This window comes from Protopterus annectens, chromosome 11.part0, assembly GCF_019279795.1.
Source record: "Protopterus annectens isolate FY-2018-M chromosome 11.part0, PAN1.0, whole genome shotgun sequence".
NCBI lineage: Eukaryota > Metazoa > Chordata > Ceratodontiformes > Protopteridae > Protopterus > Protopterus annectens.
Window position 1 is genome coordinate 1,054,826,883 of NC_056745.1, and position 21,933 is coordinate 1,054,848,815.

Genomic DNA, 21,933 nt, shown 5'->3' on the forward strand with positions numbered 1-21,933 from the left:
GAATGATATTCCTATGCTGGAGGGGCCAGCTTTGAACCTGCAGAAGCTATTGGCCTCTCCATAACCTGTAAAGCAGGTCCTCCTGAAGGGGGATAGGAGCCCGGAACCGAGAAGGACAACCTTGGAACAGTGGTCTCACCCTGATCCAAAAAAACCTACCCCTGAAGCAGAAGCCAAGGAAGAGTCTTTGTCAGCCGAAGATCTGAGAGTCAAGAATGACTCCAAAATAAAAAGCTGAAGGTGATCCGAGACCCTCAGACTCGACAGCAGAGCTCCAGCTCCAGAAGTCCGTCAGTTCCGATGGAACTGAGGAACTCAAGCCAAATCCTGGAACCAAAGGGGAAAAGGCTGTTGGTATGGGAACAACTAGAACCGGAAGAAATGGAGTCAAAAGCTTTAAACCCTCAGTGGGGGGTTAGAGGAGGAAAGTTTGGTGGAGTCCTGGGAGAGAAAGCCCCAACTCCAAAAGGGGGTGAGGCCTGGGAGGCGGAGTGACCCCTAGCCACTAGGAGTTGATCCACTAACCTCATGGCATCAACTTTAGTCAAAGTCCTGGAGGAATGGACAGAGAAGCTTGAGAGAGATTCTGGTCTTTCTAGGAATGGACTTGGAAGCTGTCCCACAAAGGGGTCAACTGAAGGGGAATATCTTGTCCTGGGTACATTGATAACATTAGGCTTCGGCACCAGGGGTGGTGTCAATTCCAATATTTCTATAAGTGTTACAGGTGGAGCTGATACCAACAGGCAAGTTATAGTTGTCCGTACTAAGGGGGCCGGCACCGAGACCTGTGGTGCCAAAGTTGTTACAGCAGATGGTGTTGAGGAAACTGTCTCTAATATTTTTAGTTTCATATTTCGGTTTCGCTGGTGGTGTGGGAGCCGAAGATTTATGATTCCTGGTTGTTGGTGCTGAAGGGGATGCTGGCACTGAATGATTCCTCTTCTGTCCCAATCCAGATTTACAGGAAGAAGAGGGGGGGTGAAGAAGTGTCAGACTTAGAGCCTTCTCATATGAAGACTTAATTAACCCTTTTAAGATTAATTTGTTTTTCCTTTCCACAAGGGCCAGGTTACTGAAGGCTTGACACATAGTACAGTCTTGCTGAAGATGTGCTGGGCCCAAGCAGTGCACATCAAAGTTGGGCATCTTTGTACCACAATCTTGGCATTGCTTAAACCCAGTTGTCCCCTTGGATTTATCTGCCATGTTAACTAAGAAAAAAAAAAGTCAACAGACAGCACTAGCACACACTAAAAGGGAACCATACACACACACACACAAAGGAAAGGAATGGCTACCAAGAATGGTAGACTCAAGCTACCAAAAAGGAGGTAGAGAAAGGAAAGTACTATCAACAATGGTAGACTAATACCATCAGGTAGAGGAAAACAGCACACTCAGTCATTTAACAAAGAAAGGTGGAATGAGATTCAACTATAGAAATATATAAAATTCTGAGTAATAGGAAACTTTTTGAATAGAAAACATGAAAAAGGTATGAAAAACTATAAAGATTTTACTTGGCTGCGAGAGAATCTAGCTGACACGTCCTGAGACAGGAGCGGCAAACAAACTCTGAGGTAATCTGGAGAGGGGTACTGTGGGTAGAGACTTAGCTCGAGAGTTTTTGGCTTGCATGAGCTGTCTAATGGCCAAGCCAGTTCTGAGGATCGGAACCATACCCAAAGGTCAAGGATAAATGAAGACTGACAACATCAGATCTTTAGTTACAGAACAGATCAGACCAAGATTAGAGCAATGTCTAATCTATACAGGAGAGTCCAAAAGTTTTATCAAATGGGCATGCTTTCCAGCCCAGACAATCTCTTCCTTTTGGCATTACAGGCAGCCCTTAAACAGCTCTAGGATAGGATTGAGGACTTTCAAGATAAAGACAGCCAAACGCTCTGCAAGTACGGAATGCACGGCCAAACCATAAACCTATCTAAACACCACAGGCCAGCATAAAGAGTACATAAGGCACTTGTAGACAAAATAAAGTAAATGAAAAATTACTTTATTCATTCAATCTGAAACAAAAACAAAGCTCTCGGATCAATGACAGCTTCATGACACTACATGAACTGGCTATCTCATAAAAGAAGGAAGAATCATAAACCAAACTCATTGTGGCAATCAAGAGGCAAACAGTTACAACAAGATAAAACTATCAACAAACAAAGGATAAATGCTATGTTGTTGAATCTAACATTTCTGAGGTCAGAAAAGATCAGAATTGGTCAGAAACATCATCAGAATCCCTTATATATTGCTGCAAATCATCTTATCAACAGGACTTAAATGCCTCTGAACCAAAAGAGGGCTTAACAGGGCACCCTCTCCCAAACAGAAGCATAAACAATAACAAATATCTTTTTGAACAGAACCAAGAAATGGTCAGAAAGTGTTCCAGATTGGTACAGGGCACTCACCATGCAAAAAGATGATATCACAATTGAGAGACAAATACCTTATCAAAAGCATATTTGTGACACTGAAACCAATGAAAGTGATGCTTCATGGAAACAATGAAATGGGCAATGTAACATTCCAAACATGAAGCAGAGATCCAGACTGGACACCTTTATGAATGGCAACCCATATGACTTGCTCATTGAGTTTCAGAGCTCTTTCTGAAGGAAGACTATCCAACCTGACACAAAGTGTGGAATAGCCACTATGAGCAAATGGACTGCAATGGATCAAGATATGATTTCTCCCAGATGATGGACATCTTCTTTGACTGCAGCCAGAGAAAAACTCAAGACAGCATCCATTTAGGGCTAGCTGCTCTCTAGTTTTATAATATTTGTGTGAGTTACTATCCTTTGGCCTTTCTTTTTCCTCTGTCAAAGTTTATTTATCAGCCATTTCAGCATGTCTGCCCATGGATCGTCCTCTTTCAAGGCAGTCGGATGTCAAAATGTTCTTGAAATGGGTTTGATAACAGTTCTCCAATCTTAATTTTGTGTTAGAGAAACTAACACTTGCTCCATATGAACCAGCTAATATGGCTGGTTTGAGGTTCTTGACATGGAAAACAGTTTTATTGATCGCTCTGACCTCTGCAAGAAGGGTATCCGAGTTGCAAGCTGTTATGGTGAGTCAACACTACCTCATTTTTCACAAAGACAGGGTTTCTTCAAAAACTAATCCTTATCTTATGCCTAAAATGGTATCCGAGTTTACTTTAAGTAAACTATCCAGCTCCCTGTTTTCATTCCCGAAACTAAAAATGAGGGAGAAAGAATACTCCATACCTTGGATGTCCACAGACAACTCAGGTACTATCTTGAGAGAACTAAATCTTTCAGACCATCAGATCAATTGTTCACTTCTTGAGAAGATAAGAAGATGGGACAACTGGCATAAAAACAGACAATTTTCAAATTGTTTGTCAAAGCTTAGTACCTGCTGTTATACTCACCATGACAAATTTATTCCAGGCAGGGTCAAGGCTTACTCTACAAGGATCTTAGCTTCTTCTATAGCTTTTTGGAAAGGATTAGATTTTAGAAGTATTCTAGAATCTGCTACTTTGTCCTCTGTACATACATTTACAAAGCACTATAAGCTGGATTCATTCCCTAGGTCTAGAGCATGGTTTGCTAGGACCATTCTCCAGTGGTTCCTGGACCCTTCTCCTTTCACCTCTCAAATATAGTTAGCTATGGTAATCTGTCCAGATAGCTAAGGCTAGTGCATCAGTGATCAATATGAAGAACATAGTACAGCTGTGTAAGTTAAACTTACCACCATAATGTTAGATGTTCAAATGATCACAGTTGCAGTAACCTCTCCTTCCCTCTATTCCTCTTGTCTTTTGGTGTGTTTTTTATGCCAGAGTATGTACACTTATTTTTTGTTTTTCTTAGCCTTGCCCATTTAGGGCTAAGCCTCCCTCTCTCTGCTGACAGGAAAGCTCTGAAAGGTTTTGCACCCAAACCTGTCTTTTAGTCAACTCAGCTCAAGCTGCTTGACAGTTTGGGTGCAAGGAAGGTGCTCTGAAGCTTTGGAAGCTGGCTGACTGTTATATCCTTGGTCATTCTCAAGGGGGATGATCAGTAAATGCAATCAATTACTTAAGGAAAGGAACACCAGATGACTCAGATGTTGTAATGCCTCCAGAATCATGGCCAAACAACTCGTAAATACCCCTAAACCACATAAACGGATGAAGGGCAACATGCTGATCCAAACATGCAGAACATTTAGTGCAAATAAATATTGTGTGAGGCTTCAAGTCCTTATGTATTAAGTGGAATCCATCATATGTACTGCAACTAGTCAGTAATTTTCTGACTACAAGGATATCTACAATTAAACATTAATTTTCTAAAAACCCTTAGATAACAAGGCAAGCTTGAAGTTTCATCCCTATACTCTGTCCCTTATAAACTCCTATGAAACTAATATCTTGCACTCCATGCTCTTAAAGACCCTGCCCTAATAGATATTTTGTACTCCATAAGATAAATAGTTCTACAAGTACTTAAACTATGAATCTAAATCTCTACCACCAAATAAATGGAACAAGTTAGAGGGACAGATGTATTGCCCAAAGCTTACATCACCTCTTGAAAAATTGCCTTTACATATTAAATACAGTGATACCCTCACATTTTTCAAAAAGAGACTAGATAATTTGATAAGCATCCACAAATTCATCCTTGGCCTGGTTTTGCCCTCCTGGACGTGGGAAGCATATCCTGAGGGTGGGTACTGGCAAGATGTAAAAGGTCCCTTGATTTATTTGTCCTGCAAATCCTATGAGCAGCTAAAGAACCCCAAGGAACAGTACTTACTTACAAACTTCTGAAGATGCAGATGATTTGACTTGCTTAGAATCATCCTATTTTCTTGGAAATTAATAAAAGTCAAATATGGAGCTCTCAGTAATACCACATACGGAGGACTACAGGACCTATAACATACTGAAGAATAAACAAATAAGTATACCTAGCAATGTTTTGTAAGCAGAGCCACCATTTCAAGTAAATAATAGCAGCATCTTCTTGGGACAAAGGAGAGCTAATCTAACAGTTACATGTCTGGAAAACAGCATTGTTAAGAATGGGTTAAACAGTAGGTATGATTCAAGACTCTGTAACAGCCCTCACCAGGTGGTAAAGTCACTCTAAAGCACACTCCATTATATGCAAGGATTCTACAAAGGAGTGGTCCTCAGGAAGGAAATTATAACCATGTCCATTTCTCACAAGATTCATCTTAAAGCTCTCTCTATAACAGCCAAGGTCACCAAAACATAAGGAAGAAACTCTTCTTAAAAGGTGTACTTATTTTAACTTTAGTTACTCTTGTATTTACCATACAAGAGAGCTGATCCTGCTGCACCATCTTTTAGGCAAGACTCAGAATGTAGAAGTAGCAGAAAAAAAGCAAAATAAACAAATAACTAAATTTACACACACACATACATAAATATAAATATACATCTCTCTCTCTCTCTCTATATATATATATATATAAAACACACGCGCAACTTATTAGTCAATACTGCAGTTGTGACAGATAATCAATGACTACTCAAAACAAGCTAGACATTCTCATGCAAGTAACCTGCTAGTGAAAGGCTATGGCTATTTTATACAGTTGGCTATAAAAGTGTAGTGATTTAATCTGGAAGTAAGACTACAGAACCTTACTAATGGACAGCAGATTAATAAGGACTGAGTAAACAAAGGCAAGAAATTCCACAACCCTAGGCCATGCATTTACTTTTTCTAACAGGGCCATTTCAAGGACCAGAAAGTTCAATGGAAAAGCCTGTTGAAGAGCAAAGAATCCAAGAGAATGCAATAAAATCAAGTGTTCAGACAAGGGTAGGAAAAAGTACAGCTATGTCAGACTGTAAATAAACCAGCAAGTGCAGTATACTGTTTCAAATTCAAGTGCAAGGGTACAGGTTTCGGTCAGGATAATACAGCAGTGTTTACAGATAAACAAAGGAAGACATAATGGAATACATTTTTAATCAGTGTTTGAAGAAGAAAATTGTCTTACGACAAAAGAGGTAATTATACTATACTACGTTTCAGTCAGTTTAGTGTTTCCTTTGCAATGCAAAGTCTTAAAATTTTAAGTGGGAACAACATTTTCGTAGCTGGTACTCCTTATGTATCTTCATTAGGAAGAATATATTTTCATTGTCAAGCAGGCATGATTTGGAATATAACTGCTCTAGAAATAAGGAAGGTAGGCCCACTTGATATACTCAAAGTCAGATTGGACAGAGGAGTGTGTAAAGTCACAGAAGAGCTTGTTAATGCTCACAGTTTTTAAATGTATACATTGAATATTGAACAATGAGACAGAACATAAAAACATATAAAAATAAACGCAGTAAACAAAAAAGACATACAGACACAGTAAAATGTCATGTAATTGCATAAATTTGCTGAAACAGCAATGTTATGAAGTGTGGAAGGACTTTAACATTAGCATGAAAGTTAAACTGAAAACAATTCAAATAAAAATGTAAATCAAAAATACATTTGGTTTAGTAATGTAAATTTATTACTATACTAATATCATGTTCCTATCAGTAACTAATAAAATCAAATTCATCTGCAACAAAGAGCATGTGAAAAGCAAGTAATACAGTGTTGTCACTTGGCTGAGAGGATGAAATACATTATGACACCAACACAAACAACAGACTCAGTATGAAAACAAACCAGTTAAACATGAATGCAAAGCAAAAGTAACATAACACAAAGAAAAACAAATGCCAGTGTAGGGGTTGCCTAAATCAAGTCACTGTCCTTTAAATATCAGAAACAAACAAATGTAAAGTTTAGCCTTGAATATTAGATGAAAATATATCTGTACAGCAATCACCAAGATGTTGCAATAAACCCCATGTTACAATTTGTAATAAGTAAAATGCACAGAAATAATACAATGAAGCAAAAGTAAAATTGTAATGCAAGTCTGATAAGCCCTCAAGCACAGTACAAATTACAGCTGAATGGAGCACTGCTCATGAGTGGAACACGAAAGAATAAATAAATGTATATGTGTCCAAACAATGGACATAACTAAACAATGCCACCATGATGTTAAAAGTCACAGACAAGATTGAACTTAAATGTGTATATGACTAGATGTCTTACGGTTCCTATTACTGCTTGCCTAGTACCATTCTTATGTTTCTATTATAATAAGTACATAACTTTCACATCTGGGATGAAGAGGACCATCTTCCTCAACAAGCAAGACAGAGTCCCAAGCTTGTCCTCACAGGTGGTCATTGTGAAAATATTCCGTGGATAACTGTGGTTTTAAAAGAAAACTAGGATCTATGTAACCACAATACACAAGTGTGATGGAATGGTCAAGGATCTGCAACAATAACATATGTAAATTTTATGTCTTTATTCACCAGACGCAACTGTACAACCAAAAAAACTTCCTACTGTTCCTGTTAGGTTGTTTTAAGTGATAAAAGTTATTCGTTAGCTACAAACATCATTCCCACACAAAATGAATAATTCCTAACTGATTTCCAGCCCTGCAAGGATTGAATTTAACTGAAACAATACTGGGGCTACTGCTTTGATTCCTTTAAAGGTTTTTCACTGCAGACCATTATTAAATAAGTAGGCTATAAATCACCATAACAGCCTTCACATCTGTGGCAATGACTTCTGATATAGGTGCACTTGGACTTTCTGCTTACCAACACAAAGGGTAACACCACCATTTTCTGGGTAAAGATAGTGATATCTACACGATTATTGTACAGAGTATTGTTTGGCTTGTTAACAGAAATGTCCAACTGGGTAGCGCCTGTTTTCAGCATAAACCCAAACAAACTCACCCCATCATGCATTTTTATATTTTACAAACATATTCTTTATTTGCATTTGGCATTTATGTTTGGTACTCTTTCTTTAAGAAACAACTTAATTAATTAACTTTGGGTGTCTATGCCCTGTTGTAACGGTTGAATGATCACTTCTGATGAAGTCTGAAAAGCAGCAAGATGAAAGCACTTAACTCATTTATGGTTTTATAGTTTTTATTAAAGTTTATTCTGTGGTCCTTCGTTTCTGTAAATTCTTATTTTTGAGTGGAAGGTTTTATTTCCCTGCTACATCTGTGGTGTGTCTGATTTCCTGTGTGCAGGTTTTTGGTAACTAGGAACCATCCATTTTCTGCCCTTTCATCCAAGAAAGGAAACACCCTTACCCCTTGTTTTGCTGCAACAACAGATGTGTATTTGGTAAACACTATGGAGACCGAGGTAAGACCAAACTGTACAGAACAAAACTGGTAAAACAGTGTTTCCTATCAAGGAGAAGAGAAAGCTTCTAGACTGCATGGCAATCTTTATGTGGACATAGTCTTCACCAAGGTCTAAACAGCATATCCACGCTCCTTCCTGCAGATGAAGAAAGGTGAACTGCACCATGACCACACAAAATTTTAGTTTGGGAAGATTATCCATGAGGCCACTTGAACCAAAATCAGCCATAGGCCTTTTGTTTTCTTTGAAACTAAGAAGAACCTTGAGTACTAAATGGATCTTCTCTCATCCACTGGGATCCCCTCAACTGGTCTCTTGCAAAAGAGACTTAACACCACTTTAATTGCCACACTCTTCTGATGGGAATGAGAGAGGTCATCTGCCAAGTGAGGAAGAACTGGGACAGATGGAGAAAGGAAAGGAATTGTATAGCTTCTGGATGTTACTGTTTGAATCCACTTGATTTTCATGATGCTAGTACTAGCCACACAGACAAGTGGATGGACAATTAACCACGGACTGGTTCCACTTTGGGACAGTCAGGCTAGTTTTCACTGACTCAACTGCTGTGCCTCAGCATTACGATGATGGTATCCTTTGTTCTGATGACTTTGGCCTGGCTTATATTCTGGAAGTTGCCTTACTGGTTCCTCCCAGATTTTAGAATGCCTTGTTCCTGTTCACTGTATCAGTACTAAACTATAGTAGACTATTTTGTATGCTTGAAAAGTAGACTCTTTTGTGTGTTTGAAAAGTGCAGTTGTGGATTATTAAGTACCCCTCCAACAGCAGTAATGGTCTTGTCCTTCCTTTCCACATTCTTCTAGTTTTTTTTAAACAGCAGGACCAGACAAGGTAGGCTTATCAAAGGGAGTATAAAGCAAGGGCACCATGGAGTCCTCAAGAAAGTCAGTCAGGCGTAATAAAGCATGATGAAGGAAAGCTACACCAGTGTCTGCTGCCTTAGTTACACCATCCATGGAATTATGTGCCAAACATATGATGAGACCAGATACTGAGGGCATGGTTGTGTCCTGTAAGTGCAATGAAGCCTTAAGCTATCTGCCCAGCAACTTGGACATCTAATTGGAAAATTCTTATTGGAAATGCAACACATGAGAAATACAGTTAGTGTCCTCAAGGTGAAGAAGGTATGCATAAACCTGCTTCCTAATACCCTCCATTGCCCCAGACTCTTTACCTGGATGATGGACAGTAGTAGGAGCTTTTTGTAGATTTCCACAGTGATGACAAAATCTATCATGGGAGCTTGCACCTAGCAATTCAATCCTTAGGAGGTTGGAGGTTCATGTCTGACTTCCTTGGAATAGATTCTACAAAGTTGGGTTATTTCAATGTATCAGCTACCATTTTGTCAACAAGTAGTCCACCCAGGAAGAAGGGGAGGACTGAAAAGCTTCCTTTGGGATCCTTTACAGAGATATTTGTGGTTGATGTGCCATCCACCCTTTGGCTTTTTTACATCAAGATCTTCATTTCAAGGATCTCTGTAAATCTGGGATTCGTCCGGGAAGGATGGTGGGAAACTGATATAATTTCCATTATTCATTTATTTAAATAAAATAAAATAAAATAACATAAATCAATACCATTTCCATTATCTGCAACTGGAATTTCCATTATCTTCATCTGGAGTATTAATTTTATTTTACTTTATTTTATTTTCATTTGCTAGCCAGGATAGAATGCTGATCCAACTGGAACACTTTCCCATTCAGCCCAAGGATTACAAAGAAAAAAAAGAGACAAAACAATCAGTACATGTTCGTAGATAACTTTACAAGTTAGAAAAATGTAGAACAAGTGAGAAGGCATACTGTATGGAGAATATGTGTATGGTACCTTTAAGAAGCATTTGTAACAGCTGAACGTGCATATAAATAGCAAGCAGGTGCTAGCTTCAGAGTCATTTTGAGAGTGCAGCCAGAGGGTGAACATGAATGAGAGAGAGTCTATTTATAAGTTTATCTAATTTAAAGTTATTTACCTCATTTCCTGATGGGTTTGTACATAATAAAGCTGCTTGAACATAACCCATGCTGGTTCATCTATTTCATCCTGAAAAGACAAGTGAGACGAACGACATGGTGCCAGAACTGGGATACCAGAGATTGCTTTTCAGAGATAAGAGTTGCAGAAGCAACAATAAAGGCAGAATAAGAGAAATGAGAGCAAAAAAAGGGCCGGAAATAAGTTAAAGGTAATGAAAACTTGCACAAATGCTTATTTTGTTAAAAGAGGCAAAAAGGAACATTACAAGGGCACAAAATGCATAACTAAGCAAACAAATAGCATGGAAATGTTTATTAAGCAAACAAAAGTCAGAAAAAGGTTTAATTGAGCGAAATGTTCAAAGTTAAGATATCTGATAAAACAATCACCAAAAAAAGTACATAAGAGGTTCAGAGTCACCTTGGAATTGCTAAACGAGCATGTTTAGAGTAAAATAAGCATAAGAAAAGAGATTACATGGGCAAAATGAATATAATAAAGGGCAAAAAGGGCCATATTAAGCATAAATAAAGCATGGCGGCTGTATGTTTTTGTCAAATTACAGTGTTTTGACAAACAGTTACTTCCCATTAACTAAAGCACTGCATAGCTTAACTAGAGTTATTCATAGCATCGCAAAGTGTGTAAAAGTGCTCACAGTGTGTGTTTATTACTGTGCATTTATTCCAAAAAGCTTATTGTGTGCAAAGTGCAACTATTTCGTGAAGTGCAGTCAATATACAGCCATTTTGAAAAGTTTTTTGTGCTGGGTGTGTCTACTTGCAAGGTGCTGTCATTACAGAGTGTTTCTTGCACTATAAAGAATTACTTACCAAAGTAAAGCCATTTTGGAAGTGTTTCAGTGTGCTGTGTACTGTTTATTTGTAATGTGCAGTTACTTTGAAATGTTTCACCCTCTGAGCTTCTTCTGCTGCCCAATTTACTCGCAATATGCAGTTACTTTGAAATGTTTCTTAAAATGATGATAAATGACTTTAAAGTACAATAATTTTGAGAGTGTTACAGCACCCAACAAAAGTTATTTTGCAAAGTATTTCACAGAATTCAGTTATTCAAAAGTATTTTGCAGAGTTCAAGTACTCAAAAGGCTTATTGTGCTATTGGGCATAGTTAAAAGTACTGGCATAAATTTCTGGTGTATATATATATATATATATATATATATATATATATATATATATACACACACACACACACACACACACACACACACACACATACACGCACACAAACACGTGTGTGTGTGGGTGCGTTCGTGCAGTTACAAGTGGACTTGGATTTTACTATAAGTTGCTGGCATGGCAGACGGATTTCGAAAACCCTCACCACTTGTGTTTGATCAGAATATTGCAGAGAATTGGAGAACATTTGAGTGAGTACGATATTTTTATACAAGCAGCTTACTCAGATAAAGATGCACGCACCAAGGCATTCATTTTGCAAACCCTAGTTGGGTCAGAGGCCATTGACAGAGAGCGTTCATTTGTGTATGCATCAGCACTGTATGGAGGTGAAGGTGAAAATCATCATACTGTTATTCAGGCTTAATCAATGGAAGATCCTGAGTGTTTGAAGTGTAAATTCATAGTAATATGTAACCCCCAGACCAATGCTACATTAGAGAGGCATTTATTTTACATGACAAACTGAAGGCCAGGAGAAACATTTACAGCTTACATTACAGACTTGAGAAACAAGGCTAAAACTTGCATGTTTGGTGATCTAAAAGACAAGCTAATAAAGGACAGGCTGGTATGCATCAATAATGCTGCTGTGAGAAAGATTTTGCTTCGGTTCAGAGACTTAACTTTGAGCAAGGCTACTGAGATTTCTTAAATCCATGAGGTTATAGAAAGGCACACAAGTATGCTTGCAACTGATAAGAGCATGGTTTCAACAAGCTGCAGAGCAAACGTAGATAGTATGCAACATGTGGCAAGCAGAAACAGGCCTAAGCACATGATGCCTGCTACCCCTGCAGGCTCCCCATTGAAAACCCAAAGTTTTCTAGCAAGTTCCAAGACCATTTCAGATAAATGAGCATGCTCAGTGCAGAACAAATGCTGCTCAGTATGGCACCAGGGCGAATCAGCAAAACCCAAGTCAAGCTTTATTCTTAACTGTTGCAACTGTGGTGCCAACCATGAGTCTAAAAGAGAAAAGTGTTTAGCATTTGGTCAGCAATGTCACAAGTGTAAAAAATGGAATTATTTTAAAAGGTTTTGCAAGTCAAATAAACATCGCTCAGTTGCAAAGAAAGATAACTCAAAGAAGCAAATTGATCAAGAATCGTTACGGTCAGCTTTCTATGTTGATGGTGTATCAGTAATTGGTGAAAAGGTCAATGCAGTTGATTTATTAACCAAGGGTGAAGTGTTTTGAACTGTCCAAATCCATGGTAAACCCACTGAGCTCAAAGTGGACACTGGTTAAAAGTGTAATGTGATGTCAGCAGAAACATTTGCTAAAGTGAGAGTTGGTGAACAGCTTAATGTGGCTAGTTGTGTGAAACTTGTTGCATATGGAGGGAAAGAAATTAAAACCGAAGGCTCAGTAGTGCTTTTGTGTTATTTAGCCGGGAATGGATGTTGTTTTACATAGTTCGAAGACTTGTGCAGTCATTACTAGGTCTCAGAGAAAGTTTGAGAATGGACTTGCTTACTTTTACTAAAGGCGTTCATCATATAAGCACATGTCCCAGTTCCAGTTGCAGTGATGCTATTTTCTCAGAATATGCTGTTTTTGATGACAGGTTAGGCAAGATTCCAGTTGTGTATTCTATGAAGTCAGACCCAGAGGTCAATCCAGTGGTCAGACCAGCAAGAAGAATTCCAGTAGCAAAGCAGAACAAAGTTAAAGCCCAATTGGATAAAATGGTGCAACAAGGTGTAATTTGTCCAGTTAAAGAACCAACTGAATGGGTATTGTCTATGGTAGCTACTCACAAAAAAGGCTCAGATGAGATTAGAATATGCATCAACCTAAGAGTCTTGAATAAGGCATTGAAAAGACCTCATCATCCCATGCAAACAGTCAAAGAAGTCGCAGCTTAATACAGAATGCCACTGTATTTTCTGCCTTGGATGCAAAAAGTTCATTTTGGCAAGTAATGTGTGATCGCAAATCTTCACTACTGACTACATTCAGTACCCCTTTTGGAAGATATAGATTTCTCAGGATGCCATTTGGAATAAATTCTGCAAATGAAGTCTTCCAGCATGCAATGGAACAGATTTTTTCAGGTTATCCCTGTGCCATAAAAATAGAAGATTTATTGGTCGGAGGCAATGGAGAAGTAGAGCATGGCAGAAACCTCAAGAAAGCTTTGGACAGACCATGTGAAGTGAACTTAAAGCTCAATCCTCTAAAGTGCAAATTCAGACTACCAAAAGTCACATATGTAGGTCCTTTGTTTACTAGTACTGGGTTATGACCAGACCGATCTGTAAGCAATTATTCTTGAGATGCCCACTCCGGATAATGTTCAAGCGTTACAGTGTTTTCTTTGTATGGTTAACTATTTAGGCAAGTTAATACCAGATTTCAGTGAACTGACAGCGCCTTTAAGAGTGCTAACACACAAAAATGTTGTATGATGGCAAAAGACTAGCTACTCTTTCCTGTGACGTCTCAAAGATTGGTCAAGGCACAGTTCTTCTTCAAGAGGGTACACCAGTAGCCTATATATCTAGAACTCTTACCCAAACTGAAATGCAATATGCTCAGATCAAGAAGGAACTTTTGGCAATTGCATGTTCCAAGTTTCATGATTATATTTACGGTCGAGATATCCAGATTGAAACTGATCATCAATCTTTAGTTACTATCTTAAAGAAGCCTCTGCATTCCACTCCAGCAAGATTACAAAGAATGATGGTCAAATTGCAAAAGTACAACTTCAAAATGTACTATACAATAGTCAAACTTCTTTATCTGGCTGATACCTTATCCAGATCACCCAGAAATACAACAGAACAGCTTGATGCAGAAAAATTTGACTTCAATGTAATGGAAGTGTATACTATTTTGACCACAGGACTTGATGAGCTGAGAGATCATACAAAGACTGATCCTGTTTTGCAAAAGCTCAACCACTACATCCAGGTAGGATGGCCATCAAAGCAATCAAGTGTACTGCCTGAAGTGCAACCTTATTTTCCTTGTAGAAATGAAGTGTTGATGTAAGATGACATTATTTTCAAAAGGCCTAAAGTTGTTCCTGCTTCCTTACAACGTGAATATAACCAGATTTGGCATTGTGGTCATCCACGGTCCGAATCTACTAAAAGAAGGGCCAGAGGGCTAGTATTTTGGCCTTCTCTAGCAAAAGACAATGACAAAGTACTTTCAACTTGTTCCGTATGCAATAGTACTAGATTGCATTTGCAAAAAGAGCCACTTCAGCTAAGTCAGGTTCCTGAACTTCCTTGGTCAACAGTTGCCACTGACATATTAGAGTGGAACAATCAGCATTACTTAATGTTGGTCGATTCTTATTCAAAATGGTCCGAGACTGATTTGTTACCCAACCTAATGTTTACTACTGTAATTACTAAGCTGAAACATCATTTCTCAGTACGTGGAAGTCGCATAAGCTGATATCTGACAATGGTATGCAATTTACCAGTCAGTTGTTTCAGAGATTTGCAAGAGACTGGGACTTTGTACATATTACTACTAGTCCTGAATATACACAAACGGTCTAGCTGAACATGCAGTACAGAGTGCAAAGCAATTACTACAGAAGTCAAAGTGTGACAATACCAGTGCCTTTTTGAATTTACTCAATTTCAGAAACATACCCTGTGATGATGTACTTGACTCACCTGCTCAAAGACTTCTATCTAGATAAACCAGAACAATACTCCTATCAGTTCTAGTTTGTTGAGGCCTAAAGCTAAGAACAACAGAGTAATCAAAGCCCAACTACTCAGAAAACGTTCTTTTCAGAAGTCCAGTTATGATAAGACAAGCAGATTTCTTCATTCATTGAAAAAAGAAGAGACTATGAGGATACAGACGGTGACAGTTTCGACTGGATTGGTCAAGTGACAGGTATATGTGCCAAGCTGAGATCCTATGTTGTGAAATCTGAGGGTGTGGAGTACAGGAGAAATTGCAGACATCAGAACCAATATCACAGCATTGTTTCTGTGATACAGACTCTAAATCTCACAGCAACCCAGACGATGTTCCTGTTGCAGAACATGTCTTGACTCCAGTTTCCGTTCCTGACATTCCTAAGACTCAACATTCAACAGAGATAGTTGCAGTTGCTAAACCGGATTCCAGATTTTATATCACACATAGGCTTGCCACCCCTCCGTTTTTTTTCCGGACTATCAGGAAATCAAACTGATTCTCCGGTAGTCCGGAAAACACTGTACAAACTCCGGTATTCTGTTTCAAAAAGGAAACAGACTATCGGAGTTTGTAAATCAGCTGATTTACTATGCTTTTTTTACAGAAAAGCATAGTAAATCAGCCAAAAGCAGGCGGCGGGAACGAAAAAAGAGGGTGTTCCCATTGAGTGATGCTGTCGTGACATCACAAAATAGGAGGTATGTTGGCGGGAGAGGGGGTAGGGGTAGGCGGGGTTACTGGTGACACGAGGGGCGTGGCTTTGCTCCAGTTTTAGCCGTGAAGGAAGGTGGCAACCCTAATCACACATTATGGTCGCATCTCTAAACCTAGTGTGAAATACACAGCAAGTTGGACGTGACTGTCTACACATATTTAGTTTTGTAAAATTGCACATCAGAAAATGATCTTTATTTATTGCATGCCAGTCAAGGTCATAAATGATGCATAACTTATTTCTCAAAGAGGGAGGATGTAGAATAGTGTGTGTGTGTGTGTGTGTTGTACCTTTAAGAAGCATTTCTAAAGACTAAAAGTGCATAGAAATAGCAAGCACATGCTAGCTTCAGAGCCATTTTGACAGTGCAGCCGCAGAGTGAACATGAATGAGAGATAGTTAGTCTATATACAAATTTATCTAAGTTAAAGTTATTTACTTCATTTCCTGATGTGTTTGTACATAATAAAGCTGCTTGAACATAACCCACGCTGGTTCATCTATTCCATCCTGACAAGACAAGTGAGACGAACAACACTGCAGTATACAGACTTGAATGGAATGTACATGACAAAACTTTTAGTAGGAATACAAATCATTGCAAGGGCAGTAACAGAATTGGCAGATACAAAGTACATACAACATATAAACATTACATACGTTTTAGATGAGGTGACGGAGAAGAAAAAAAGGGTGGTGGTGAAGAGTAGAGATGGAGAGAAGAAAACAGCTGAGAAACAGTGTAAAAGGTAGAGGGGCAGTGAATGGGGTGTGGAGAAGAAAAGGGTGTACGGTCTTCGGTACTTAGTAAATTAGCCAGTTGAAGAAACTGTTGTGTGAGGCGTAGATTAAAACGCATGCTACACCGGGAAGCATTTACAGGTAGATTGTTTGAACAGGAATTATTTTTTTAGTTGGCTTCTGAATAAGGGTAAAAATTATTTTATATTTGTTGACACTGCTTTCCAAGTCAGTGATGTCATTAAGGAAAACCAAGGTTAAGTTTGCATTCTTGCTATGTATGCTGTTTGTCAAAATGAAATGCACATCAAAGAAAGTAAATGCGGACAATGTTGTAGTAATCTACTTTTTTTTCTCTTGGCACACTACTGTTGTCAAGAAATGACTCCATTTTAAACATATAAATGCAATACAGTCAAAATTAATTAATTGCAACAGGAAGTATAGCTGTCATCAAATATTGAAAAACTTTTAATGCAGCTGACTGAAATTTTGAAGTACAACAATATGTAGACTTACCCTTCCACCAGAAGCTTTTCCAACTTCTCCACAACATCTCCAAGAAAGTCAGGAAAATATAAAAGCTGATTGAATGAAACATTAAGTTTCTTTAGTGCTGGACATTTAACATTTGGTTCCAAATTTAGTGCTGGTCCAATATCATTCCGAGAAATATCAAGGTGAGAGATGCGCAGCATTTCCAGTACATTAACAGGAAATACAGTAAACTTGTTGCTGTGCAGATCTAGGTCAGTTAGGCATTTCAAAATCTAAAACAGAAATATTTTAAGATAAAGTATGTATTAGAAACATGAAAATCATACAAAATACCTAAATTAACATTAGAATTCTCCTGTCAAATCTTCCATTCCAGCTGCCTCTGGCAAACCATTATGTTTTTTACACTCAAAGTTAATGGCTAAGCCCTTTTATCTATATTTATTTGTATTTGCTTTCATGGGTAGAATACTAATCTCACCTTGAACCTAGAATAACTGAGACCGGTCATGTAGATGCTTGAAATAGGTCAAGAACCCTGGCTCTTAAATTAATCACGTCTACTTTGAAAAAAAGGGAGAAGACAACTTCCTGGTACCTTCTATGACCACTGAGACTCTCACTAAAAGTTCCAGTGGGAGCAGGGATTCTAAAAGAGTAACAAAGCCTTGGTGTGGATCCAGTTATCACTCCACCTGAAGGAGAATTCCTCGACTTGTATTTAGAAAGTTTTCACTTCTTCTTTTTCTTCTTTCTGCTTTTTCCCGGTTAGGGGTCACCACAGCAGATCACATGTCCGCTCATGATTGGCAGTGGAGTTTTATGGTATCAAGTTGCCAGCCCGGCGCCCAACCTTCCACAGAAGGCACACACTCACACCTAGGGCCAACTGAGTGTCCAATCCACCTACAGAATGTCTTTGGGATGTGGGAGGAAACCGGAGCACCTGGAGGAAACCCACGCGACCACAGGGAGGACATGCAGACTCCGCACAGAAGGCACCCCAGCCGAGAATCGAACCGGAGAACCTCTTGCTGTGAGGTAGCAATGCTAACCGTTGCACCACCATGGCTGCCCCTTTTAGAAAGTTTCCACTACTGCCAGCAATCTAAGAGCCTGAAACCACACCTTTTCCATACATCATAAGGTCACAAGATTAAGGTTTAGCTTTTATTTTCTGAACATTGCTATGAAGCAAGGAATTTGAATAAATGATGGAATGGTCCATTAAAGCACCTTTGCCCTGCTGAATCAAACATAACGGGGGAGGGGGTAGCATCCTCCTGACTCATGAAGAAGTTAATCCCCAGGGTATCCCACTCCCCAAAGACAATGATAAAAAAAGAACTTTACTCTCTATAAACAGCTAACAGATCAACATCTTCTTTCTGCACAGGCTGTATGTGCACATGATACCTAGAACATTTCCTATGCAATGCCACAGTCTAAATTTAAGATTAAAGCAAGGAAAGGGCTCTGTTGCCATCTTCCTAGTAAAATATTTAGGGTGATGAAAACTGTTGATATCCTCAAAGGATTTATATAAAACCACTTTTCTCGAATTATACTTATCAAAAATAAAGCAGAAGCCCAAGTCAGCTCAATAAAAATAAATTAGCAGTCACAATGAATTATGTTTCTCTGATGACATAGATGTGTAAACCCTTAAGACTTGGCAACCTGAGTTTGATTAGTAAAAGAGCTGTCTGTTGGTGTCTGCAAGGGTGGAAGAAATGACAGGTTTTAGCCTGCTCATCTTTCACTGGTGAGAAGGATGAGGATGACATGGTGGCAGGTTGTGCCCTTGTTCTGTAGCTCTCAAGGATTCCACAGCTCAGGAAAGCTGCCAGAAAGATCAAGTGGGTAGGTCTGGAGGTGTCTCTGACTTCAGGCCTGGGACAGAGCTAGTACCAAGACTATACCTCATGGCTTAACAAGTTTCCTTGAATGACACAAGCATGTGAAGGGAAAGGGGCATAGCAACTTAACTAAAGTCCTTACAAGCATCAGTGGCCTTCCAGGCTCATTTACTGCCAGAGGTATATCTACCTCTGGGGTCCATATCTGAAACTCCAATCAACTAACATTCATCAAAAGCTGATTAAAAAAAAGAGTTTCATGAATTATTCTATAGCATAATGTGGGCAGTTTGGGAAGGTGTTATCATGTCAAATCCCACCAACTAAAAGGGGATAAGTTTTGAGCTAAAACATAGTTGTGCTTTCCCAACTATCAGAATAACAGGACATAAACAGAGGTAAATAAAAACACATGACAAGCCCTAATACGTTTCAGTAAGTATAAGTTCAGTTGATCAACGTGCAATACATTTTCTCTAATGAAGTAGGAAACTATAGCTGCATAATTATTTAAAAAAAAAAAGTGTTTCTTCTGTGCTGGATGGCAAACTAAAAAGCAGCCTGTGAAGAGCAATCCCTTTAGTGTGGGATGTGATGTCATATGATTCGTATATGAAAGCCAAATCATATACTGAATCACATATAGTAAACTAAACAGTGAGTCAAAAGAAGACTTATGAAATATCATACTAATGTATGAATGCAAAATTGTTATAATACTGCTAATACATTGCAGCACACATGTGCTTGTACACAGAAACACAATCACATGTACACATACACACAAGGTTGGCATAAATGTACAGCAGACTGAAATTTGAAAAGCCCTAGGAACTTTGTGATACTACAAGGTTTGCAGTAGCAATGCAAAAGTAAAACATGCAATAAATATTGCCTTATTTTAACATTATTTATCATGTTTTTTACTTAAAAGGGACTGATGATGTGAAACATGATGTTTAGTGGTATGATCCTGGAGAGATGAGTAGAAACATGATGTTTGTGATGTGAGCCTGAGTAGATAAGGTTACTGGACTGGTACAGTTTTTTTTTTCTGTAGAAGTCTAATAGAAGCAAGATTTTTTTTTTTTTTTGAAAGGAAGAATTGCTGGATAATATCCCTCATGAGATGCTTGGGTAATTTTACTCTTCTGCAAAGTGTTCAAAGAATCTACAACTGGCTGCCAAAAGATGCCTTCATGCCACTGAGACATCTAAAATACATGCCTTGACATCCTGTAGTAGTTTTCCAGATTTTACCCAAGCACATCTTCTAATGAACATCTGTCACAGCTATTCTAGCCACACCATCATATAAAATAATTTGAATGTATAGACCCTTATTTTGTCTACTGTATTTGCAAGATTTTCTAGATCAACATTTTTCTTTTCAGTCTAGCAGTTTTTCAAAAAAACCTTGGAATTCGCCTACAGCTTTATTCTAGCGTGACAGATATGGCCAAATAATTTAATGCACTAATTGACAATGTAAGTATAACATTTCTTTCTGAATCTGTCTGGAAAACTCCCTTCTCTGAAAAGGTAGAGTACCAGTTGGTAAGGAAACAATTGCAGATGAAATAGACAGAAGAGCTAACCTTACAGTCGGCTTTATAGAAAGAAGAACTAAATTTACATGGTCAGCTATAATAGATCTGGTTTCTTATTAGAAAGCTTGTAAAAAATGCCTGAGTATTGGGTTATAAACTAAGATTGTGCCCAATGTGCATGATTCCTTGGAGGGAGATTGTCAATAATCCAGAAACACCAAGTTCAAAAAAAAAAAAAAAACAGATAAAAAATAGGTCCAAATGTTAGGGTTTACCCTCGCCAAGGAAGATACATGACGTTTCTTTCTTTTTAATTTCTCCAAATCTTTTGAGTTTCTAATACTATGATAATGGATCCCAATTCCTAAGACATGGTATAATTAAAGTTCATAAAATTAGTATTGTTTCAGTGTTTGATGTTAGCCAAAAGTGCTCTTCGCAGCACCTGCAATTTGCCCAGAAATTATTTCTTCTGCAGTTCCTATGGAGTTACATGTACTGGTAGCATATCTAAATATGGCTGTAGATTCTTTTCTATTAGACCCATTGCTCCTATTACTTTTGGAACTGCCTGGGTATCTTTTATCCACATTATTCTCATTTCTGCCTGCAGATCTTGACATTTTATGACTTTGTGTCTCACTGTACGTGAGACACTGTAATTGTTAGGTATAGCAATTTCAATGATGAAGCCCCACTCTTCGACTGTGAGAGCCTGAACGTCCCAGCATAATATTTCTTTGGTGAACAAAGCTCAATCAATGAACAGAATTTGTACAGGCTGTCAAATCTCAATACACTGATGTAAAATGTCAGTGAGAACCACAAACTTCCCCTGAGGTTCTGGGAGTTTGGAGGATGCTCTATTAATTAATGGAAGAGGTAGAGGATCCCCACCCAACACTTAACCCAGAACCAATATCTTTTTTTTTTTTTTTTTTCATGCAGTGATTCATTTTTGCTGAAATGGCATACTAATCTATTGGGACTACATACCATACCATCACTAAAACAGCTCTCTCATATTACCACTGCTTCACTAAAGGTAATGTTTTGGAGATTTGAAACTGAAGAATGACAGGAAGTAGTCTTTTAGTCCAAATGCACATACTGAGGAAAAGGAATCAAAACAGCACAAAAGTTTACATATTTTCTCATATTCTAAAGAAACAGAAGACATTATTGTCTGGTATATTAGTGCATACGGGCGATGGTCTGTGTTCAGTTATTTTAAATGTGAACTTAAGTCCTCATTAGTGGGTGCCGCTTCCTGCAAAAATGCTTTAATGGTCTAACAGCAAGTTTCAAACTTCACTTTTTTCATTATTTTTGAGCAGATTGTTTGTTTACATTTACTTATGTATGTATGTCTGTGTGTTTATTTATTTACTGGATATT

The 21,933-nt window shown here is 38.4% G+C and overlaps 1 protein-coding gene across 1 annotated transcript in view; it reads right to left on the minus strand.

Annotated features, from left to right (window-relative positions):
- Window positions 1–21,933, minus strand: part of LOC122815022 (leucine-rich repeat serine/threonine-protein kinase 2-like) — a 2,570,681-nt gene that overhangs the window by 1,666,519 nt on the left and 882,229 nt on the right. Inside the window, 1 exon segment of the mRNA XM_044087274.1 lies at window positions 17,148–17,398. Coding sequence (XP_043943209.1) covers window positions 17,148–17,398 — 251 coding nt within the window.